Consider the following 26363-nt stretch of genomic DNA (forward strand, 5'->3'; position numbering starts at 1 on the left):
TTTTTGAAACCTCTCAATGACTTTTTCTCCGCTGCCAAAAAGACGATTGTTGTAAGGAAATACACGAATATCCCTACATACACGAAGATCCCCACCAAATTTGGAGTCTGTAGAAGTTACAGGTTAGAAATAAAAATTTTAGATTTTAACACCCACCCCCGCAATTCCTGTCGGAAGTAGACTTTATTGAAATCCATTTTGAGATGTTCTTTATGTGAATAATAAAAGATTCCTACCATATTTAGAATTTTTAGAAGCTATATTTCGAAATTGAAATTTTTTATTGTTAACACCCACCCCCGCGAACCTTATTGGAGGTGATTCATTGTAAAATCCGCTCGATCATTTTTATATTACATATAGAACACTCTCACTAAATTTGGAGTCTATAGGAGCTATCGCTTGGAAATTGAAAATTTTCATTGTTAACGCCCCCGCAATCTTCTTTGGGGTGGGATATCATAAAATTTGTTCATAAATCATTTTTACATCACTTATAGAAAATTCCTACAAAATTTGGAGCTTGTAGGAGCTTTAGCTGGAAAATTAAAACTATTAATTGTTAATACCCACCCCCGCAACCCCCTGTGGGGTGAGCTATCGTAAAATTCGTTCATAGCCTATTTCTACACCTCTTACAGAAGATTCCTACCAAATTTGAAGTCTATAGGAGCTATAGTTTAAAAACGGGAATTGTTCATTGTTAACGCCCCCGCAATCCCCTTTGGGGAATGAATTTCTTAAAATCTATTCATAGCTGACCTCTACATAGCAAAAGTAATATTCCTACCAAGTTTCACGTTTCTAAGTCTTATGGTTCCCGAGATTTCGTGGTGAGAGACTATATAGATGGGAATTCTTCGATTATCATCGAAATTTTTAACTTTTTATCGGGCTTTTTTAAAATTTTCTTACATACAAAACTTTCTCCTGACAATTCTGAAGATAAAAAAAAGCCCAATTGGTCCAGCCGTTCTCCACTACCGTGAGTAGATTCTTAGCTGAATGTAAAAAACCATAATCCGTTTAATACACTCTGTTGAAATCCATGAAAACAAAAGAATCAAGAGAAAATGCTTATCTTTTGTTTTTATTAGCGGGATAAATGTTCATAAAAGTAAAACAGCAATAAAAAAATGAAGGAATGTTGGAATTCAAAAAATAGATAGCCATAAACCATCTAGGATTAATTTCGCATCGAATGGTGGTAGTTTCATGTCGATACGATCAGTGGTTTAGGCGTGATTGAGCCTCAAACGAAGACCATTTTCATTATATATATATAGATTAGACACAAGAATAGCATGCCTAATAACTGTATATGGAATTTATTTGAAAGGGTTTGAATACATCTGTATGAGATGTCTGGCTTAGTAAGGCCGCCATTTTTATTTTTACACTAAATAGCTGCCATGTATAAAACCTGTTTGGAACAGAATAACGGTTATTATTTTTTATCGGTTTCTTCGTATATAAAGATATCTACAGCTGGATAATTACGAAAACACCTTTCCACCAAACAAATTTGACAATGAAAAAACAAAACAATATCGTTTTGGAAAGAAAGGCTTTCAGATTTTGAAAACAATAAAAATTTTCGCGGGGTGGGCAAAATTTTCAACTCACACCCGTCAAAAATAATTATTGTTCTGAATAGGTCCGGAATGAAATTCCAAAGCAAACTGAAATAGGAGTTCCAAAGTTGTTATAATTTTCAGAAAATCTACATAACTAAAGTGATAATTTTTGAAAACTGAAAAAAACCCAAATAAGTTTTCAGGAGCCTAATGCACCTGAAAACTTTTTTATAGTATTCCCGGAATAAATAGTACCTACTATTTTCTCCAAATAGTTATATATTATATTAATTTATAATTGTTTTTATAAAAAGCATTCCTCAGAGCTTTTTAGTTAGTTCAATAATTATAATGTATTAAGTAACAATGTATCATTGAACTCCTATATAGGCTTGTCATTTACATGCGCCAATCCATATAAATTATTTATAGAAATTATATTATGTTCATGCTTGTAGAGCTTCCGTCAATTCAAGGGGCAATTATGGCAAACAAAGTATTGTATTAAACCATTCCGACCGATTTCTACAATCATAAGAAGTCCTACACACGACATGATTCATTTTCTGTAAAGTTCATCAGATACTCATTTGATTAGATCAGGGTCCTTATTTTCAATCCGTTACAATATTATTAATGCGAAGAGTTGTTCGTTTGTTTTATCCCCACTTTACGCCCTTATTAAGCACCCAATTGACTTTATTTTTGGCATAGATTTAGTTAAAAGGACGGAGAGTACTTCTAGGAAAACAAACGGTGAGCACGGTGTTTATTCAAAACCGTAATAAAATCGGATGAAGAACGCGGGCAATAGATAAGTAGATTATAATCGTAACAAACTCTTAACCACAATTCGTGACGTACAATTTTCCTGGCTTTTTACGAGTATTATGACTTGTTTCAAGAAAACATTTCGTGTTCAGTTAAGATTGTAATGCCCTTGAAGATCAAGGCCAACGTGCAATATGAAGTCGTTTACCGCAATTAGATTTCATCTTTAAAAATCGATCTCATGAGATCAATTTTAAATCATGTTAAACATGTGGTGTGAAGGTGCTTAAATATTTTAATCATCCAAAAGGATTTAACAGAATAGAGAAATTGTGTTCAATTCTAATTTCAATTATAAAATCATTTACCGATAAGGAGAGAACGAAAAATAATTGAATAATGACGATAGTTCATGAAAATTAACAAGATTTATATCTGTGAAATAATAAAGAAATTACTCTTCATTTATTATAATTGCACGTATAAGATAAACGAAGGCTCGGAACTAAGCAAATATAAGCTGTTTTTGTACCGGCAGACTGAGCACTTGAACGAAAAAATGGAATTTATGATTCACTCTTGGCGAACCCCAACTCTTACGATATACACGCATACACAAACAAATTTTTAATAGCCCAAGCTTGGGGAAGCATTTTTATTAATCGCAACACCCGACCTTATTTAAGAGACTTTTGTTTTCTTTGGCAATGCACGAAGAAACATGCAAACTTATTTTGACCGTATTATTTAAAAACAGGGGGACTGCCTTGAATACGGTAAAACTAATAATTTTAAGACTGCAGAACTGCTTCAGAAGACTGCCATTATACATCGTGCTACCAAATATATTTATGTAATCTTGGTTAATTCAAAAGAATAAACTATGTAATTCTCAATGAAATGTGTTTAAGGTTAACACGTTTCATGGATATCAGTAATACTGTCATTATTTTCATCATCATATCCACCCATTACTGGCCCACTACGGGGCACGGGCCACATTAAAAAGCTGGCTCGTTGCATAGTTGGAACTCCACCAATCTTTGGGAACATTATAGAGAACTTTTAGGCATGCAGGTTTCCTCAAGATGTTTTCCTTCACCGTTGAAGCAAATGATATTTTAATTGCTTGAGACGCGCATAGCTTTGAAAAGTTAGAGCTGAGATTCAAACACGGACCCCTGAAAGTGAAGTCTAAGTTCTATCCACTGGGCTATCGCCGCTTTCAAATTACACCGTAATTCTGTGGAACGTAAATTATCTTATATCTTTAAACGAGCAATTCTTGTTTATATATAATTGGAATTACGGAATCGGCTCCAACGACGGCTCATGAAATTCAGTATACAGGGGGTTTCGGGGGCGATAAATGGATCTAGCTAGGATTCATTTTTAGAAAATGGTTTTTTACACGTGTTTTATCGATAAATATATATCGACGGAAGTAAGTATATCGGAATTGTCGGAATTGTTGTTTCTTTAAAGTTCTATAAAACAGTCCGCGACAACATACACAGAAGGGGATCCGTAGTTGTTGTTAGTAAGAGGACAATGACATATCGCATAGGCACATTCAATGAAAATGCTGATCGAAATTCTGCACGCCACATCACAGTTGACACAACTAATTAAATTCAATAGCGATCTTTTCCGCGTATATAAATCCAATAACATTCCTCATTAAAAGAGGTACCTATTTAACACAAAAAATACTTTTCTACATACAAACTCTTCAGCTTTATTAAACTCCGCAAAGATGTGAGAGAGTATGTGGACATACCTATCTATATTTTGATTGGTGTTTTGTCCTTATCAATGGATGAAAGCGTTTGCATAATTTTAGGCATATAAGATTAAAGGAATATATTCCCGGGCTAAAACAGAATTGGAATAATTCAAATAGTAGCGATCAGTAACTACCAATATAAATTTACTTAACTAAGTTTATTTAGATTTATTTCAAATAAGAAGCTCAAGAAGTAAGGGTACCTTAAACAATTTCAATTTGACCGCATTCGATACGAGAATGAGATTTGCGCCCCAACCCATAACATTGCCGATACCGAACTAATATAACCTTAGATCAATAACCCCGACACAAAATGACTTTGTTGTGAATGAATTTTCTCAACATAAACTGTAATACAGTGCTAAATTAATTTAAGTATGTACATAATGAATTGTATGTTTGTTATTTAAAAACAATCTTCATAGTAACAGTTAAAGCTTTGTGGACGAATATATCATAAGAATATTGTTATTATACGGTTTTTGACATAATTAGCTAAGCAGAAGTTTGGGATTGGTGACCATATGTCACTTTGACTTCGCAACTGTCCAGATGCCGGCAAGCCATTGCCTCATGTGTTGATGTAAATATAATAATAATTAATAATCTTGAGAAACTCTTACCAATCACGCTGTTAACATCTTCTATTGAAGATAAAGTTGATTATTATTTTTTCAGTTCACAGTTTAAGTTTCGCTTTAATAGAAAATGTTTATGAAACTACACCTAGATTAAAACATTAAGCACCGTGTATATTTAAACGTCTACAGCAAAGCGAAGACACATAGCAAGGCAACACGGATTCTAACACTAACTTTCGCGAAATTATTGTTATAGCATTGAGTAAAAAAATATGATTAGAAATCTAATTATTTCCAACGTTTCCCGCTCAGAATCAAGTGACACAAGGCACAGCACATTAACAATGGTCCAATACATAAGCCCGTGGCTATGGCACACTAAATAAGTAACACCAACGTGGTATTCAAACAACCGCCGTTCACTGGATTCGCGAGGGGCGCAATCTTTTCCCGTCAAGTCTTTGTTAAGCGCGGTCCAGATCAGCGGCGCCAGCTGTGATCGGCGAGTTCGAGCGTGCGTCTGGCGCCGGAACGATCGATGCCGGTAACAGATTTACATTTTCCGTAGAGAAAATCGGGAAAGTTTGTCACGTGCTTATCGAAGCGCGGGCGGTACGGCGCGCCCGCACGCCCGTAGTGCGCGGCGCCGAGTGCCGCCCGCCCTGCCCGCGCTGCTGCTGCTGCCGCCGGACCGGCAGAATACGGCTCCGCACAAAAGACTCCGTCGCCCATTTACATAATCACTTAAACCGATACTATTAAAATCGACATTGCCTTATTTGAAGACCACCGCCGTTGTTTAATTAATTGAAACCGTTTCTTTAACAACCACTTCATTTTCGAACTCGGCAGCCAGGACATACACTTAGATTTAAAAATGAATAAAATGTAGTTGGATTGGAAGTATAAACACTTATAGCATTAAAGCGTTTATAAAATTGTTCAAAAAGTGTATACTGTGTTTCTACGCGGAGGAAGTAGAATTTTATACCGTGCTCGCTAAGGTCCCGAATGGTACGATACTGTTGTGGGTGGTTAGGGTTGAGGCGTGGTAAATAGTTGCGCGGGGAGCGGGGTGCGGTGTGAGGAGTATCGATTTTGGCCACCTCGCCCTCTCCCCTAGCGATGCGACAGTGTGAGTGCGCCATACAAGTCCTAACTGGGAGAACGTCGGTACACCACGGTTGTTCTAATACTAACAAACCGTCCACACAATACCGCAAGTTTGTGAAATTAGACCAATTGTTTCACGACTGTCTCGAATGCTTTTGATTTCAAATTATCAGCTCATTTATATCTTTTTATGCGTAATTTCCTATTTTGGCATGAATTAAGACGAGAGTATCTAAAAGAGTATGATCTTTAAGACTTATAACACCTAGAAATCATAATATTAAATCATAACTTAAAGAGATTTCCATAGTTAAACGAGTAATAAAGAATAATGATTTAAGCTCAGAATACAGGAGCTACGCATGCAAACATTTTGGGCAATATGTATGTTATACGGATAGTGAGAGCGCGCAACCACTTGTGGATTGTGAAACAATGTATTTAACAGCCGCATCACAAAATTTATTGAACCAACATTTATTACTATGCGATAGTTGTTGTACAAGAAGTGGAAGTAATCGAGAAAAACAAAATCGTGCTAACAGTCAAAAATACGAGTAAAGTATAACTTACCTTTCGTCAAGCTGGAACTGCGATGGTTGCTGATAGTTTATTCTTCGCCCGTACAGAGAAGCGCCTCCTTCTGACATATATCCATCCATTATATCATTATTTCGCCCACAATCTATTTCGTTGACGTTTATTCTTCTCAGACAATCACCGTCCGACATATAGCCAGAGGCGATTTCAAGGTCACAATAATCAGGGTTAGAAAAACCGGGACCGTAATTCATACGCTCACGCAAACCCATGTTTTCCCGACCGAAATTAGCTTTAACTGTGTTCGCATGATGCGGATATCCAGGAATGTTCTTTTGTCCTAAGCCCGAAGTTCGCATTGGTAAAGTTAAATGACTGTTGTATCCTCGTAGTAAAGGTCTCATAGGCAATACATTCATTAATGGATTCTCGTCATCTCCGAGAGAATTATCTCTACAGTGTGTAGGCGTACTTGAACGACTATCACTCTTATCATACTCAGTTAAGGTTTTATTTAGTTCAAATATTGGCCTAGGACCAGGTCTATCAATAATTCTCTTCTGAGCTGCTTCTTTTTCTGATATTTCAGCTTCATTTATAACATCATTAATGTATGTTGTATTCATATCAAGCCTTCTGTTAGTTGCTAAATTACTACTTTTTGATATTTCAGAACCTGATTCGCTTGATGGTCGGTATATCACACTTCCGTCACTAGAATTCGATTGTTGCCCTGTCGTACTGTGAGTGGAGTTTGAATGAGAACTTTCTGACATTTGAGAATTGGGGTTTGGGTTTCCTGAATTGGAAGCAGGCATTGGAGAAACTGCTAGTGTTTGTTTCTGTGAAACTTCTTTACTCAAGTTAGATTGTTCTCTAGAGAATTGAACATTGTTTGTGGAATTTAAACTAGAATTGCTTTGAATTGGACTTAATTGATTATTTATACTTTTGTTTATGATATTATGTCTTTCTTCTTTTGATATTTTTGATGTTCCTTTTACTGCAGCTGTTGGTTTAGGAATTCCAGTATGATTTTGTAATGGTAATGGTGATCCAATCGATGGCGAAGGGGAATGCAATTGATTGGATTGATTTTTTGTATTTTCATAAGTCTTGGCATCCATACTATTTTCTATTCGTTGATCAGTAAATTTCATTTGACTACCAGATCCTTTTACCATTTTTGACTCAATTTTTGATTTAGAGCTTCTACAATGGTCATCGATTTGATTTAATTTCGTGTTACTAACTGATTTAGGAGCAGATAATCTAGTATCTCGAGCAGGTAATTTCGGGCTATTTCTTGATTTTTCATTACTATTTAACTTAGCATTAGATTTACTAATATTTGTGGAAGATTCTTTAACTACTTTGGAATTAACTAATTTTGTTTTCACATTTTTACTTGATTTATCTTTAGATAAGGTATCATTTTGCTGTTTTATACTTTTGGGGCCTACTAAGTTAGATGATTTGATATGTGTGTTTGTAGCATTTGCAGATTCATTTAGGCTTAGGCTCGAATCAGATCTCTCACTTTTTGCAGATGAAAAACCACTTGAGGAACTCGTGCGTTTTGATACAACAGTACTTTTACTACTTTGCTTCTCACTACTAATTTTATCTTTATTAAATAGTTTTAATTTATCTAGCATGGATTGTTTCGTTGGCGTTCCATTCTGATTATTGACATTTTGAGAATTTTGTTGAGGTTGGGCTAAGGTGGATGGTATTTTACTGCCAGGTGCAAGTAACGATGAGTTGGGTCTTGATCTGAAACAATATTATTTATAAGTTTTCATTCTTAATTTTATATATATATTTTTATTCAAAAACTACTTAATTGAAAGTGCAGTGATAGAAATTCTTAATTGGTTCAGAATGTTTCTAATAATAACAACTATAATTTGACAACTATTGATAATTCTCGACATGATGGTTTATTTAGATGAAAAAACATACGAACCCAGATGAAGAATTTGGTGCCCGTGGTATAAAACTGATAGCTCCTTGACCAAGTGGACTCGTTGATCGACTAGAACTTGCTGAAAGTCCGCTCTTGCCCCCTGGAAATAAATAAAATAATAAAAATATGCAATTGACTCAGATCTAAGTTTTTATGGGTTATCTGCAATCACTGTTAAATAATGTTATCACTAACTTGTCGACTTGAAAGAAAAGTATAGTCAAATATTTTTATTTAATACGACACGGGTGGCCCTCACCGCTATCCCAACGTACTAATCGGTAAGTAACAGAAAAAGTTCAGTATGTTATCGTTACCTACCAAATGAAACTCAACCCTTGTGCCCTTTTTGCCCTTTTCCAATTTATCAAACAACGCGAGCGTCAGCTGACCATAGAGGGCCTTTTTAAATTGGTGGTCTATATTGATCCGCACGTCGAAAAAGTAATAATAATCTTCGTCATGGGTATGAATACAGTTCATATGACCCTCAATTCGGCACATTACAAAGACAATGCGCGGTCGGACCATAATTTGTTTTGTTATTGATTTTCGTTCCTAGGGCATTGTATTCCTATAGGATTAGGTATAATATATTAATATTATTATTTGTGCAGTGTGGTGACAGTCTATTGGAACAGTTGTTACCACCCCTCCCCTTCTGGGTGTCGTACGAGGCGACTAAGTGAATATAATGGAAACCGGACAGCAGTGTCATCTGTGCTACTACAACCATCTACTATGATCACCAACCCGTCTGCCCAACGTTGTGATTATGGGCAAGCCCACCCGTTGGAAAAGGCCTTTAGTCCAGCAGTGGACTTTAACTGGAAGCGATATTGATATTACTGGAAGCGTAAGTTTTACAAATAAGATTGCACAGTTACTGCCGAGCATAATAATTAACTGCTAGTCAATGTCTTTATTAAAACTATTATAGATGCGAATATAATTTTGTTTGTTACATTTTAAAACCTTAATTGCTGAACTTATCAACATTGAATACACGTTTTCAGGGGTGTAAAAAAGTTCATAAAGCTACCTTTTATTCCAAAAAAGTAGTACTCAGTTGTAAAAAAACAGCTTTTATAAGAAGAAAACCAGAGTTGATTGACGAAATCGCAAGCGAACCCGTGGGCTTTTGCCCGGTACTAAATATGTAATAATAAATTGTATTATCTGATTGTCAAGATAACTGCTCAAAGTATACAGCATGTGATTATTTGAAAAGCAAAAACCAAACACACGTTTTTAAAACAAGTTATGTGTGGTATGCGGGAATCCTACCATGAATCCTACCATCCTAGAAATGGCTTAGGTTACATCTTGAGTCGTACTTTCACACACAGGTAGAATAATCTAGATTTTTTTACTGCAGGAAAGACTGAACCTATTTAGAGGGAACTCTTTCAGTTAGATAAAAAGAGTAGATACTTGGCAAGGCAATAATGCCGGAAACAGAAAAATAATAACTGCGAGATACCAAACTGTTTGAGTGTGGATTTAATTAATTAGCCTAAAACATAATATTATTCATGCTATTATGGAAATTAATCTATATTATTAATTTGATTGAGATTTGATTAAGCCAACTAGCCCGCATTGAATTAGCGTGGTGGGTTTATGCCCTAAAATCATCTCGTCTCTTTACTACGAGCGACGAGGCCTCTGCCCAGCAGTGGGACGTTAAGAAGGCTGCAAGTTGGGATTCATTTGATATTTAAAATTATAAAATTTATTTATAAAAGTAATTGTTGTTTACGACTAGCACTGTATACTTAAACCAATAGTGATTGAGCATTAAAGATGTTTACAAAAGAATGCTTAATTATTTTAAACCGTAAGTCCTTAAACATAAGACTTTCACTATGGACCATAAATATTAAAAGACTATCGCTAGTTGAACAAAGTGCTTATTTAGAATGCGAGCAGTAGAAGGAAGTCCCGCGTCATCAGAACGACCTTAATCAAGAGCCAGCATCCGTTCTTTATTCGCCGATCCATCACTTTAATATCACTGGTCACCCACGTACCTAGTACGAATGGATAAAGGAATGAATACACTTTTATTGCAAACCAAACAAAACTGCAGAAAAATACGAAAAATAATACAGCGTACACAATTTTGCGACTTTGTCGCTACGTAGCGATTTCTTTCAGGCGAACAATAGTATATTATGTCTTTTATTTATTGAGATTTGATGTTTTGAAAACTTTTCTAAAATTACTTTCAATAAGTTAGATAATTGGAATTTAAAAAGAGCATATGTAATTTCTAGCGGCTCCCAGCGACTCGTTTGACTGGGAGCCGCTGGAGATAAGCGGCCCAAGACCGTGGAGTTTGAACTCCCTACAAAAGACCTATGTCCAGCAGTGGACTTCAATCGGTTGAACTGATGATGATGATGAGTTATAATTTAATTATACGCTTTAATTCTTTTGTTAAATGGCCTAAAGGGATTTGTTACGAATTATGATGGAAGGGTTATCAAATGAAAACACAATATTTAGTTTGGGTAAAGTGCAATCGTAAAAGATCTCCCTGGCGTAAAGGTGAGCGCTGTAAATTTAAGTAGGAGGTTCCCGGTTCGATTCCCGACAGGGACAATTTGTGATTTAGTCTTCCGGTGCGATGTCGCGTAGAAACCGAGTAGGGATAATATGACTACCATACTCCCTTACAGTTAGTACCCTACCATCTTAAACTGGTATCATCACTTCCTACCAGGTGAGATTGCAGTCGATAGCTTACTTGTAAAAAAAAACTTTAAAAACTATATAACTCATAAAAAAATTTAATTATCAGACTATTATTAGCACTTATAATATTCCACTAATGTAAAGTCAGGAAATATGGAACGTATGAGTAATATTTGATAATGAGTAAGGAATTTAACTGGAGAAAGCGTTGAATCATCGCAGGGCATCTTGAACTTTTAGGTCTATATTACAAGTTTCAAAATGTTGCCTTTATGTTACCTTTAATTTAATAAATTGCTCGTTAAAGACAATAATTAATTTCAACAATACATTTATATCAATGCGATCTATATTGGTATAAATGAATGAAAGTGCATGTATTTTGGCCACATAGTTACGCCTATTATAAAACTAAAATATTAGGTATAGATAATGCAAATTACTGGTACATCACAAGTCTGTATTGGGGTAGCATGGGTTGCTATGCTCTAAATCGCCTCCTAGAGAAGTAGCCTGTACCTATCAGAAGTGCAGATGTAGATGGTAAAGTAAAAAAAACATATTTTGAAATCCTGACTTATTGGAGCCTATAAACATTCGATTCATATCACAACTATTACATTACCCACAGAATTAAGAACGTACAGAAACCGTGCACACGACTTATATTGAAGCATCAACAACTCCACTTTAGAATTTTTTCTCGACCAAAAGGTTAGTCATTTCCTACCATTTAGCAGTTGAAATTCTTTATTTTGCCTATAACGTTTTCAACGTTTACTACGAAATGGGAAAATGAGAAAAAGTTTGTGAGCTAGCAACATTCCGCGGGTGTCAAGTGAGACGTGCGCGGGGCGTTTTCACTGTTTTTGGACTCATTCCACAGAGTCAATACAATAATGGATTCTGTATGTTCTAAGTTCTGTAATAATACCTTAAAATAGATCTAAAACAAAATATTTCATGATTGCTAAGTACTTATCTTTGAAGTATTAACGCTTAATAATCATCTAATTTTAATCATAAGAGCTTAAGATATTTAGTACACAGGCGTTATAATCCACACATGCCTCGTTTATGTCTAAAAATAAACTTACAATAAACTTATCTGCTTCATTATGGAACAATTAGTATAACCATATCATAGTTATTATTAAATTCGTTCAAACACAGCTTATTCGAGTTTGTACTAGCGTCTTCACATAACGCAATTAGTTACTATTTTTTAACAATCACCGCTGATTACAATTAGTGGATCCAACGACACTTTTATAAATTTGATTTTTTTTTTTATATTTCATATCAAAAGTAACAAGTTTAACCAAACATTTTTTTTTAATTAATCAAATGAACATCACTGATAACGAAAAAAGAAGTATGTAAGCGAGAGGCAATTTTTGAATTATGAAATTAATTGGCGTTAACAAATTCGAATTTCAAATTGATCACCATAGAAGAGTGCCCTCTTCGAGAAGTGCACATTAACTGACGGTGCATCTGCCTACAGAAGCGTGAACACACGATCGTATGAACGCTAAACGAATCTTAAGATTATTGTCATTCAACTCGTGAGAGTCATAACAAGTGGCTTTAATCATAACTCCATTGACAAGCGTCAATTTATTTTAATGTATAGATCCTATTGATTATTTATGTGAAACTTTTACCAAAAACAATAGTAAAAGTAGGCAAGTAATTTATCACTTTCGTGACATAGCCAAAGGTTTATTTAACCTTTCAATTCTATTTATCAGCAATTAACTTGAATTTTAACATTTTTAATAGGTATATCATACCTGTTTCTGAAATCTAGCCATTTTAAGTTCCATCAAAAATGAATTAGTCTTTATCTACCTCTTTATTAATTAGTCTTTTAGATAGCACTTTTTTGGGTTTAGTGTAATTCCGAAAGAATCCATTTTTATCTACGAATTAATTGGCATAGCTCTTTTTCTGCGTTTAATTTGAACTCCTTACACCTTATATGGATAAACAACAATTTATATGTTATGCTTGAAATCAAACAAATCGTGTGTATCTCTTTCTGCGAAATATCTATAAAGTGAAGAATACTTCGAGATTATTGCTGTTATAGCAATGAAAGTTTGAACGCTATCGATAAAAGTTGTCTCCGGATTTGTTGACTTGTTACCGCTACATTTACAGCCGGCGATAAATGGATGATGTTCTCCACTTATCTGGATAAGAGTAAAAGTGAATAAAGCTTTAGTTAGGTGTTCCTTTCCATCTCTTTTTCAATTTGACTGATCTCTATTCTCTACGGAGCGCTAGTCTACGACTAATAAAATTGAAATCTAGATTACAATACGTTTTATTGCTACGACCTTTACAACACTTTTTATTCCTTTTTTACGGTTCCGGGCAAAAATTACCTTTTGGGCGAGAATTTTACATCGTGCCATAACTTTTCGGTGATTATAAATGTCTTTGTGTCAAAGTCAGTCAAAGTTTTTTTATCTCGTTCCGGCCGTGGCTAGTTTCCACCCTACCAACACAAATGAGAGGCCAAGAAATTTAGCGTACCGGTACAATGTCGGGTAGAAACCGATAAGAGGTATATTAAAATTGACATAATCCTAACAGTCGGTTACAATCTTTCACTTCATCATCACTTAACGCCAGAAGATATTGCAGTCATGGATTAATTGTAATGAAATTAAAAAAAAAAATTGCGCAATAATGTTTTAGTATAGTACCTATTTAGTAAATTAATTGTGTTGCAGCTTTATTATCTGTTATAGCAGCTTCCACAGTTCTGCATAACTTCGTGGCGGAATTTAAAAATCGAATACCTTCCAGCGGAAAGCACAAACAATAGACAAAGAGGAATGTATCTACACATTGCACAGCTGAACGTAAATCTATTTGATAATGTTAACGTTACACGTGTTAGCTCTAAGCACTATTTGCAAGTCTGTTTGTGCCTAAGCCCCATTTGTCACGGCACGCATCGAGCTTTGTGAATCATGTTGTATTAGTAGGTATCTGCATGCGCCTTTTGTCTAACAACATAACAAAATCGTGAAATATTAAAGTAGCTAGGTACTGAAATGAGTAGGTACACTGCTGCTATATTTTCTGTTTTACCAGGTCGGTATTAGATATGTGCGAAACATGGCCTTGTGAATTCTTTGTTGTTCTTATGGTTAGCAAGCTCCAATACGGACGTTACAACTATAACTAATGACTTATGAAACCAAACGTTTTACCAACTCTTAGACAATGACTTACGACGTTTGGCGTCATCTAAAGTTACGATACAGATTCGGCTGTGCGCAATGTTTAAAGAACTCGTAAAGTGACACTTGACAGATGAAAAAAATAAAAAATCTGTTTATTTTATAACCTTAAATCCAAACTCAATTATTAAACTCAAAAAGGAGATTACAATAAAACAATGATGTTTGAGTTTATAGTGAGTTATGCTGTTATTAGAGTTATTCGATTAAACACTGTAAAATAAGAATAAAGGAACTATTTTACTACTAAAGTCTTTTAAATGGAACATTTTCATAGTTCCGTTTCATCACTGGTGGTATATACATATTTAGTTTCTTACCATGCACCGGGGTAGCCGGTAGCGGTCGCTTGTCAGGTGGTGCTCTTCGCACCGCCGCGGCTGATGCCGGCAGAGGTATCGAGGTCTGCAGCACTGACACCTGCCTGTAAACAAGAGTACATTCCTTCATATTTTTGTAGCCCTGGTAGCACGGCATATTACTAATCAGTAGTCTACCCATTCACGCCTCTTCCCATGGGTCTCGGTCTGTTCTCATGGGTACTAGGCGACTAAGGTTATACAACGGAAAACGAGCAGCAGCGACCTCTGTGCTACTACTAACATCACCATGTGCAAATCCTACCGCTGGGGGAATTTTCTAGGCCAGCAGTGGACTGCTATAAACTGGATATACTGCATATACTTTCTTAGTATATGCAGTACATGCAGTTTACTCGCTAGCACTCTTTTAATGATCCAAGCAGATTGTTCACCTGCTAGTAACAATATAAACAGGGCATGCAAGAAACACGTCTTGCAACGTGCCGCCCTGTGTCCAGCAACCTGAGGTGTAGATGAATACTGAACCTACTTGATTTCGTTTACTTACCTGCTTAGTAATATGACTATGTCTCTATATAGTTTTTTTTTGTAGTTAATAATCACCAGCACTGCTACCTCGGCTCTAGTGAACGTTTGGACTGAGTGTGGGTTTTTGGTTTACTTGGATAAGACCTGCATTCGGATGACGTCAGAAATCAGGGCCAAAAAATATAATTGGTACTACACTTATGTGTTTATAGTTTTCTAAAATAAGATGTAATACCTAGATATTACATATACCTAACAGTTAGATATATATATAGGTAATTATACAACACTGAAACTTTGGAGTGAGTAGATAGGTATAATAAGCTAAAAGCTTTGTAGGAATATAATTCAATTTGCTGCATTACCTAATTAGCTATAATTTATACATCGCCATTATGATCGCAATTTATTTTCGTTACAAGCTTTTTACTCAGACTTAAATATAATTTAAGTTGAAAGATTTTTTTTAATACAAGATTAATTTAAATTTTTGTCGCAATTAGAAATTAGGGTAAATGTATTCTACACTTTAAGTAATTATGTAGAATAATGAAAACAAACGGTTTGCGCAATGTCAAAATGTTAGAGCGCCGAAGTCTTTAAACTGCGAGAGCACGCTTGAGTCATATTCTCGCGCGTATTAAGTGTATGTTATCTGTGATATTGGTAAAATTCGGTTGTAAAAAAATCACTAAATTAAATGTACTTTTTAATAATTTAAATTAAATTATTTTTTTTTACTTTTCATGTGTCTATTTATTGGTCAATTTGCACTATTTATTCATTATATCTATAATTATAGAATCATACATTGTACCTATGCAAGATATTCCTTTCATCGTCACAGTTTTTTCAACTTTTGTTAAAGGAGAAACAAATATTAACTTATAATTATTAAATTTATAATATCTTTCCTTTTTCTTTGTTATTATCATCATTATTAAACTTAACTTCAGGGGAAGAGTTTCTGGACAGAATGATGGCACCTCGAACATTATGGCGAACTTTTATGGCAATGGCATTAGTGTGGTTGGAATAATGCACATCCAAAAAGGTACTTGTGCCTATTCCGTTTATTAATTTTTTTAATTAAATTAATAAGACACGTTAAATAAAATTGTAGCAACAAACTAGAATCTGTGTCTGGACTCAAAAGTATAAGGACTACAATATGTATTGAATTCGTTAGCTTCAACTGTTTGAATTGAATATTTAAAGCATGCGCTTGCGCTTTTCGCAACGTAATGTTGCTACTTCTCACAAGATGGCGCGGCTTACACGTTAAGTTTCAGCAAAACTACACAATAATAACTAGAAAGTAAATTAATGTATTTTTTTAACTGAGCAAACTTTATAAAATCACTAATTCTGTTTATGGTTCAAGTTTTTAAAGTTTCGCACCTATCTACCTACTAACTTCCTACGATACAACTTAATTCAATAGTCTGCACCCAGCGGTCTAGACGAATGTTTGTTCTTTTTCTTACTGTGTAAGTGTATACTGTGGATGTGTTGGTAGTATTATTATAACAAAATTCATTCATTCATTATTTATTAAAAAAAAAAAAAGCCTTTAACATGGCAATTGACTTTTGAGTAAAATAATAACAAGCCGGCTATTTATAGGAGCTTTCTTTACTTACGATTGTTACCCCTAAACCTTTGGTGATTCAAGGTTTGTATCAAAAAATTTGTGCGATTTCAAACAATGACCATCTGGTGCCTTTTCCTAGTCATTTGACATGCATTGTGAGGGTATCTGACATTACAATCTGATATGATATTTTACACGTTCGGTTGAGGTTGGTGCCTATAACTCTTCGTATAAAATCCTTAGGAATTATTTATATTAAAACATATTTTTCATAAGAACGATCCTTTTGATCTCAAATGCCTTGGCAAATATTTCTTCTTTTGCTATCAATATAAAAATACTCGGCTGTCTTCGTAACTGAGGTATTTTGGTACTTAAGATTTGATAACATGACGCCCTACTTCTAAGAAAACATCTTCTTCGTCTTCTTTTGCTTTTTGGATTATAAGCACACCAAGTAGCAATTCGAACTTCGCCAATATCACTGTCATATGTCATAAAAAGGATTGTTAAAGATGACAAAGTCTAGAGTTGCTAAACAACACACTTTTTACACCCTCACTATTTCTAATGTGTTATTCAGTTTAAGAGCGTTGTTAATCAATGGTAGAGTGGCGTCCTCAATAGCGGAAGTTTCAAAAAGTCGTTAAAGGCCATCAGTCCCCATTGGTGGCCTTTAACGTTTGTGTTGTATCTTTTATTAAAAAGGAGCAGTCTCTCCTAGGAGATAGGAGGGCTCTGCACAGTATTAGTCAGTTAATAGGCTGTGAATGATCATAAATATTGAATACCTACATAAACCTTGAAGCGGTGATAGCCTAGGTAGGTAGTGGCTTGGACTCCAACTTCACTTTCGAGGGGGCCGAGTTTGAACCTAGGCATTCATCTCATGCTTTTCTAAGTTATATGCGTTAAGCAATTAAATATTACTTGCTCAAATGGTAAAGGAAAATATCGTAAAGAAACCTGCATGCCTGAGTCTATCGTGTTCTCAAAGGAATGTGAAGTCCACTAATCCGCATTTAGCCAGTGTGGTGAACTACGCTCTAAACTCTTTTAATTGCGGCTGGAGACCGCCCTGTAGTACCCGATAATAGTTTAATATGACAATGATGACAAACCTTTCTTTTAAAGTTCTAAGTGTCGGTGGACAAAAGACAGCTAATATTAATATTCAACAGGTGAAGCTCGAATTAGTCTACGTTTTCGTTATTAAAGTTCACCAACGGTATCGCGCGTGACTGTGACTTCCGGGGCGGCTCGGCTCGGAAATTGAGTCTGTCACGCTCTGGAACATGCAAAACTATCATATGAACAGCTTATTATGGTTGCTTTTCAATAAAGCTTAAAAAGTGTATAAGTTAAGCCAGAGAGTGGCTTAACTTATACACCTTTTTACTCAAAATGTAAACTACCAGTTAGTTTAATACTCTAATGTCTGGCAATTTTTTTAACTACTGTCTACTTTTTTCTTCTTTCTTTATATTTTTATTCTCTTGTACGTTTTTATAGTCTTAATTGACGGGCTCATCAGATGGCCACCTGATGGTAAGTGGAAATCCATCGCCTGTAAACAGAGCAAGAAAATAAACATGAGCTTCACAGGGCAAGCAACAAGCACGTCCTGCAAAATGCTGCCCTGTGTTCACCGTTCACAGATGCCTGTAATTACACCAGCAACCACGCCCTTCAGACCGGAACATAGCATTGCAACAATGCTGCTTAGCGGCGGTTGTATGTTTTATTGTCCTATTATGTTTTGTTTAAAATGTATATTATTTAAAGTAATTACTTGCACATATAATAAGTATAATATCAGCCATATAAAATAACTTCGTTTGGTTTCAATCTTTCCAATCATATTATGATATCTCCGTGTGATATAGGTAAAGTTAATTACAATAGCTATTAACCAAGGCTATATCTTCGTAAATGTCAACTACAAGCTTTAAAAAAAATTTAAATCGTTGTATGTAGTGAAAAACTAAAAAAAAATTATTAATCGGCGAGTAGGTAAGCCAAATTATTCAAACCCCTCTGTAGGTTCATAGCTCAATAGATAAAATTAGCTAACAAACGTTGCTAATTACTTCTATAATTATTACGTAAATATACAAAGTACAAATATCCAAAATAGATGCAACAAAGAGTCACGCGTGAGTGCAATTTCCGAGAGCTGCTCGAAAATGACATTGTCCAAATTATCACAATGGCGCGGACAAAATTAAATGCAACTCTCAACAATGTTGCTTTAAATCTATAGTAAACTAGTATTTTAGTACTTTAAGTTCAATATTAACTAAATGCCTATAGTAATGAATCATATTATTATAAAAGCATCACGTTAAAGGCACGTAAATATTAATGAACGCGGTGATATTATTGTGAAAAGTTTGCTTATAACTAGTTTAACAAATAGGTTATTTAGATAAAAATCTTTGAAAGAAATGAGAGTAATAATTTGCTTAAACATCTGTGAGTTTAACAAGTGTAGTAATGCATTCCAAAAAGCACGTCAAAAGAACAGTTAAAACCAACAATATGTTCAAAGAGTAAAATATAACTAACTGTAAACTTAAAATATTGCTCAAGTACCTAACCTAATGTGGAAATAAATAATAATCTTTGAATGTAAGTTGTCCCAAGATCTTAAGGCAAAGTTTAATACACGCTATAAAAGGCAAAGCCCTGTTCATTGTTTAGCCTGTACTACATACCTTCAAGGAACACGTCGAGATCAAAGATTATTTCTCTTTTACGATATTGATGATATGCTTCGTAAAGATCGACGAACTGTGACTTAAATCAGGCTCGGATATTTTTAGAACGCTGAGCTAAGTGAACTAGGTGTCCCTATTTTCACTCCCGATGTTGTTGAGACTTAACAAAGCACTCTTGGTCACGGAATGAGGTGGATATGTTTTCGTTCGGATATTGTCTGTTTTTGTTTGGTTTCTCTTCGAAGGAAAGTTTTCATTAAGACATCTATCTTATCTTTTATATCTATCTATATTCATAGAAAAAATGAATTTCCGTGCGTGTCTCGAAAAAAATCTAAAATGGCTGGAGGGATTAGAATTTTTCTTGTTTGCTGAATAGGTGAAGTACATTAAAAATAAAATTAGGAAAAGACCAAAAATCGAAAAAGTCCGATTTATGAGAATTGCCACTTTTTTTTCCAGCTGATTGCTTCCAGCATATGGCGTTCTTCAGGTGATACCGTGGTTTATCGGATTATAATAGAGTCCATAGTTATGCTAAATGTAAGTGCATGATTTGGTATCGCATTCTGTTGATTGATATTTATATTATTAATATAATTTTAATTTACTCGCGCTTTTTGGCAGACTTACCTTCTTACTTCTGGTGAGGTTGGCAGACTTCGGGACTTTCTGCTTTTGCTGTTTTGTCGATGATGCCCTTGTCCCGAATTTGTATTGCCCATTTTTGTTTTATTATTTTGATATAAAACACTTATTTCACTTCACATTTCGACGAAACACGATCCATCATCAGTTTTAGTTATATAATTACATGTATTGGCGTACATGGCTTTGATGTTTGTTTTAATTCTTCTTCAAAATTTCTGAGGTATTTAAGTTATTTTACATACTCCGGTTAAACCAAAGTTATGTGGACACAACCTCGGTCAAGGAGTGATGCTGGTACATCAACATATTATGCATCATCAATAACCGTGTGTAATCGACTGAATAATAATGTTTTGAAGCTATAGGCACAAATTTTACACTGCATTTTAAAAGTATATCGGAATTTTTCTGCTCGATTGCAAACTAACCAACAAAACCTAGTGACCCAAAAACTAGCCTAGTGCTATTCACCACAGTACCTATAAGTCGACCTAGATTTTACCAGTAGGCACTTAAGCAAGGTCTGCTTTTACTAAAGTACTTAATCCACGTTAAAATATAATAGGTAAAGTATGTAAGTCACATTAATTAGTGGGCACCAATAATTTTACTATGATTAACATCATAACATCTCATGATGTTAATGAATGAAACGTTACTATTTATAATGTAAAAAAATCATAATCGTCTATCAAGTACCTATATAATATTATTTTCTATTTGGTATGGATTCGAAATAGCTTAAATACTCGAAACACCAGTTTGTGAGATGTTTCCACGCATTTCTACCGTCATAACCGAACCCCATAAATGCCATCGTTCACCATCGATTGAAGCGTCGCTGGAATTTCAAAGGTCAGATCGATGCGTCTGTGCTGAGTAACTGGGCATACTTTGAATAACAAAACGTCAAGATACCTACGAGTACAGAGGGTAAAATTATACAAGAAACTAGTTTATAGGCTTGTAACACGCCCATACAATAGCTTTGTAACTATCTTACGGTATCTTCTTAAAATCTTTTACATGTAGGTACAAAGTAGAGCAAATATGTAAACACATCAACTAAGACTTCGAAAAAAAAGTACAGTATAAAAATGTTTATATATAGTATAGATTGGAGACATTCTATTTATCTTCCACTAATTCGACCTACAAATAAATCAGCGCCATCTACCAGAATAGTCTTCAACTACTAAGGACTAGGAATGAACGTTGCATTTTTGTCATTATGTAACTACGGTATAACCTTGTTTAAAATGGTTATACGAAAATACCTACCGATAGGTCGGGGATCGTTCGTTCTGTCAACCGGTAAAAAATACAAATTATTCTCGCGCGACTGGTGCTCTTTTGATGTTTAGCACCGTTTAGTCTCTGCTTTTCTGCCTGCGTCCCTTGATTTTTTTAAATGGGACATTAAAAAAAGTTATATAACGTTTTAAATATATAGTATTGACACCAGAAATTAAATGTAAATAATACTTATTACGTTGGTCTGTGTCGGACTTCTAAGTCTTATTAGAAATAATTTCAAACTTTTTTTTAATTTAGTTCCAAGCGATTTTGAGAAACTAAGAGCAGTCGTTAATATAATTTTTAAATAAATAAAACCAGAGTGCCAGGTGTGAGATTTGCCGGTGTTATCACTAGATGGCACTACTTCGATACCATATAAAACGTAGTTAACTTTCACGCGATCGAATCAATAAACGTAATTAGAAAACCTTTACCCGAGGCACTCAGTTCTTAACATCTTCACTATTACTTCATAACAACGAGAAAGTGAAGAACAACATAAGTAGATAAATTAAAATCTGCATATTTTGATAAAGAAGTTTACTTTTGAATGGAGTCGAACCGAACCACTAATGAATACTGACCGACCCGTAAAAATCTAAATATCTATTATACCTATATCTGTATTTAAGTTTCGGTCCATTGTGTCAAATTCAAATGACGTCTAATATCATGCTATAACAAGCTATAACAATCAACAATTGAGCTAATAACCGCCTCTCGAGGGGACTGAACGATTACATATTATTGTCTCCATTCGAAGAAGTAAGGGCACAGAAAAAGGTTTAATTACGACGGCGCGGTGAGCTTATGGTTCGTTAACCTTTGTTCGACAAGTTTTAAAAAATAATACCAAATTCACGCGACCCAAATTACGACTAAAGTACGACCATTACATACTCGTACATTCCTTCAAATATATTTTAAATGATTTTTTAAGACTTTCAACGTTAATATACTAGTAGCATAAGTTATATGCAAATGTTTACTTGAAATAACTTAGAAACTGCAGAATGTAGTTGAAGACTGTATTGATTTTAGTAGATACACGAATTCCTTTCAACCCCATAAGAGAACAAGATACCTATATCTTTTAAAATTTTTGTTGTGTTGTTGACCCTAGCATGCAATTCTATCATACCTACCTACTAGGTACAATGAGCTTAGAATCGCCAATGGACAACATCCAGTTTGCATGTATTAAGCAAATCAACGATAAACAAACTATCGGTTTATATTGTAAGCGAACAGGCTCGGTTTAAGTGCATTATCGAAATTATCATGGCGGCGTTTGCGGCCGAAATGCTCAATGGACCGTGTTTGGCACTGCCACTGGAGAGATGCAGTTGATGTAACGTAGGTAGGTATGACAATATACCTACAGCTGTTAATTGAACGTTTGATTTTGTAGTAGGTACAGCTTATTAACTTATCGCTCCCTAAAAAGTAGCTTGAAAAGCGAGAACTTAATTAAAGCAATTAATTAAATTAATTATAATAATAAATTTTGGCGTTAGCTCCAGGTATACCTAGAGTAATAACTTTAAAAAATATATTAAAAAAATAAGAAGATTAAATCATCAAATCACGTCTAACCTTTTCAGTTGTATCCATGCGAATTCTTTATTGATTAGCATAGGAGAACTAAAATGTATTTACTTTATAGTAGAAATAATTTTGTTTCAAGTTGTTTAGTGTTGGTTATTTAAAGTATTAAAATAAATTGTATATAATATGCAGTAGATACATATAATGTTACTGCGCCCGATTCGGCGTACGTCTATGATAAACCCGCGATTGCCTATAATACTAGTACCTGATGTTAAACAAACAAACAAACTAAACACTTAAGGTTATTTGCGTGATCACAAGCCTTAAAAGAGTGGTCAGTTTTTTTTTCAACTTAACAGTAAAACAATTAACGACAACTAGGTCACTCACTTCATCTCAAACCACACAGAGTTTATGTGACAAAAAATTAATATCGGTACTTATTTAAACTAGTCTATAAAGTATTGTTTAATAACTAGGCTTATTTCCAAATTTAAATTATTTTCGTGTACTCACAGAATATTTTTTTCACACACCAAAGGATTTCAATAAAAGTGAGCATTGTAATGAATTGTTTGATGAAACAATTCAATCGTGAGGGACTTTATTCATTTATTGTGTGGCCTTCCGGCCTAAAAGTATTTCAACAGCTATTGTGGGCTTTGCTTATAATATTTACCCGGTGTGTCATAGTACAATTAACGACTTCAATATTATATTCTCGATGGGTAGAATACGATTGTCCCTAGTCGGAAACCTCATCACATGTATTTAAAACAGCAGACTTAGTTAGCATAAAGATTAAATAAACGATAAAAACGCTTGACTATGGATTGCTCTAGCTAGATGCTCTTAAATCTATGCTCTTAAATTCACTGTCCTATGACAGACCAGACTTGTACCCAGCACTGTAGGACGTTACCTAATAGGCCGATGATGATGACGATCACATTGTAAATGGTCTTGTATTAATGCTATACAGCCAAATTATTTATTTCATTACATTTATTGATATTCATTGCAACTGCATCAAGTCAGTTTCTTTATTGATGTTTAATTTTATGCTCTAATTATTTTAGAGTATATATAAATAAAAGATTATGCATTGGCAATATTTTACTCATAATATAGACAGATACATAATAATGATTGGTGCCACTATATTTAATAATATTCATTTTAATATAAATTAAATCGTTATTATTCGCCCTAACAGTACTTTCGTTCAGGAACAAAAAATACTTCATTAATATTCTTTTTTTTGGGATTATAAATAATAGGTAAGATATAAAAAGTAGGCAGGAATTTGAGGTGTAATATCTACAAGATAAAGTACCATTGTGCGGTTAAATACACCTCTAAATAATTCATGAGTGTTTCACGTAAGCACCGACGTTTATCTGCTTTTATATACTTATACGTGTACTTACACATAATGACAATGGATAAATCGTATTGGGATTTCAGAACGTTCGTGAGATGTCAAAGGGGAAGAAATCTAGATTTGTGTGATTTATTGCGGTGTATATTTGAGTCCGTTTTCAAAACAACATACGGTGTCATCACTAAACAAAAGATTTTGAAGAACTTGTAAGGATACTCAAAATAAAATCTTGCAAAAGGAAAAAAGTAATCAGGTAAATTCAGCCTTTAAAGGCAGACTAAAACGTTGAGCCAATTTGAAATCCTTTTTTAGGACTCACCTGTCACCCTGATGATATTACAGACTGTACTGTATTTCATTTTGGGCACTCTTTTCAGTTTAAAATAGGAAAACGAAAAAATTACAACGTAAAGGTAAGCGCTGCCTTTAGATAATGAATGAATGGCATCATAAAGTGATATTTAAGACCCCAGCTGCAGTGTGGATTGGTCTGAACTAAATAAAAGCGATGACAGGAGGATTTCAAGACTATTAGGCATACAGCCGTTAAATTAAGAAAAAAAATACAACATAAAAGTTTCAATAGAAATATCAAAAGCAAAGTTGTGTCGAGATGATTAGATATGTACACAAATCTATAAACTCATCTATTGACACCTAGAAATGGTGCTGTCCTTTTCCCCAGGTAACATTATGAAAAGGATAGTTCTATTTTCAATTTAGCTATGTTAAAAGGATTGCGTACATAAGAATTGGCAACGCTGTTCAAGAGTATTGTAGAGAAATCAAGAATGAAAAAGAGCAAAACCGCGTAAATGCCTGTTAACGATACACTACCTCAAGTGATGTTTATTAAAGACTGTGTAAGCTTTTCAAACAAGTTACCCGCCTATGTTCGACAGCGAATTGCTTTTCGTAGAAGCCGAAGCTGACAAGGCTAGCACGGTCGCCGACCTATAAATCTATACCCAAGTACGACATTTAATGTGACCCTTATGGTAAATGCGATAAGTTCTATAAGAGTATGGTACCTAATAAAGGAGTGCACGTTTTATGCTAATTTATGCCTGATATGTATTTCTAGGTACAGATTAAGGTATTTGGAAATTCAAAGGCCATAAAGCGCCGTATAATGTTTAGATCGCAGTTCAAGTTGTCTTTTGTTGAATTAAAACATTAGCGAAAAGCTTATTCTTGCTGCTTTTTCCTTTCGGAAGTTGATGATAGGTATGGAACAAGCTTTATTTTCAGATTTGGCATTAAATAAAATTACAGGAAAAAGAATATCCAAGCTAAATATTTGGATAAGACATAGGTACTGTCCCTGCAAAGTAAAACTATAATATCATTGATATTTTTTGGATTAACAACAGTTTCTGTACGAAAGTATGCTTCACTGATATATCTGTTTATTATTAATTTAATTTTCTTGTACTTGTAGCATTACCATACCTAAAATGCAATCTAATTGTGATAGAAAATAGCAGTAAGTAAGTAACTGCACTGTTTATTTACGCAAAGCTATTTATATTTGTAAAACAATTTATGTCATTGTAAATCAATTCACATCCCGTGCGATCAATATTGCTATTCAATCAAACATCGATATTATATTACGTATCGAGCATTGTATGTAAATATTCTCAATTCTACCGTTTATTATGTTCATATTATTTTGTAACATTATCTATTAGACACGTCGTAAAACGGGACTATAATTTCTGCGGGACTTAACAAATACTGCAAAGATTGTTCACATAAAAGCAAATTAATTAAGCCTATACAATACCCAGCCATAAACCGGGTTGTCGTTATGTGGAGGGTGGAGTAAGGGGATTGGAGACTGCATTTCGGTACAAGTTGTAGGAGGTGTGTGGTTTTCTATTTGATATTAGGTATATAGAAGTTAGATCTGTAAAAAATCGTAAAAACGTACAGTTATTTTCTCTATTGCATATTGGCGTTTATATTAAAATTAATGTTACCTCCTCCAAAGCTTTTTGTTACTTAACT

At 34.4% G+C, this 26363-nt stretch overlaps 1 protein-coding gene across 5 annotated transcripts in view; it reads right to left on the reverse strand.

Moving 5' to 3' along the window:
- LOC120623362 (protein sickie) overlaps nt 1-26363 on the reverse strand; it is a 205557-nt gene that overhangs the window by 85235 nt on the left and 93959 nt on the right. For 3 of the 5 annotated variants that reach the window (XM_039889340.1, XM_039889342.1, XM_039889339.1), the window contains exons 4-6: nt 14621-14724; nt 8341-8440; nt 6405-8147 (exon numbers count right to left, since the gene is read on the reverse strand). In XM_039889340.1, the coding sequence (XP_039745274.1) occupies nt 6405-8147; nt 8341-8440; nt 14621-14724 (1947 nt within the window). Of the gene's footprint in view, nt 1-6404; nt 8148-8340; nt 8441-14620; nt 14725-20098; nt 20408-26363 lie in introns of those variants that run through there. The other 2 variants (XM_039889344.1, XM_039889343.1) reach the window with 2 other exon arrangements.

The sequence above is a fragment of the Pararge aegeria genome, chromosome 4, assembly GCF_905163445.1.
Source record: "Pararge aegeria chromosome 4, ilParAegt1.1, whole genome shotgun sequence".
NCBI classification, from domain to species: domain Eukaryota; kingdom Metazoa; phylum Arthropoda; class Insecta; order Lepidoptera; family Nymphalidae; genus Pararge; species Pararge aegeria.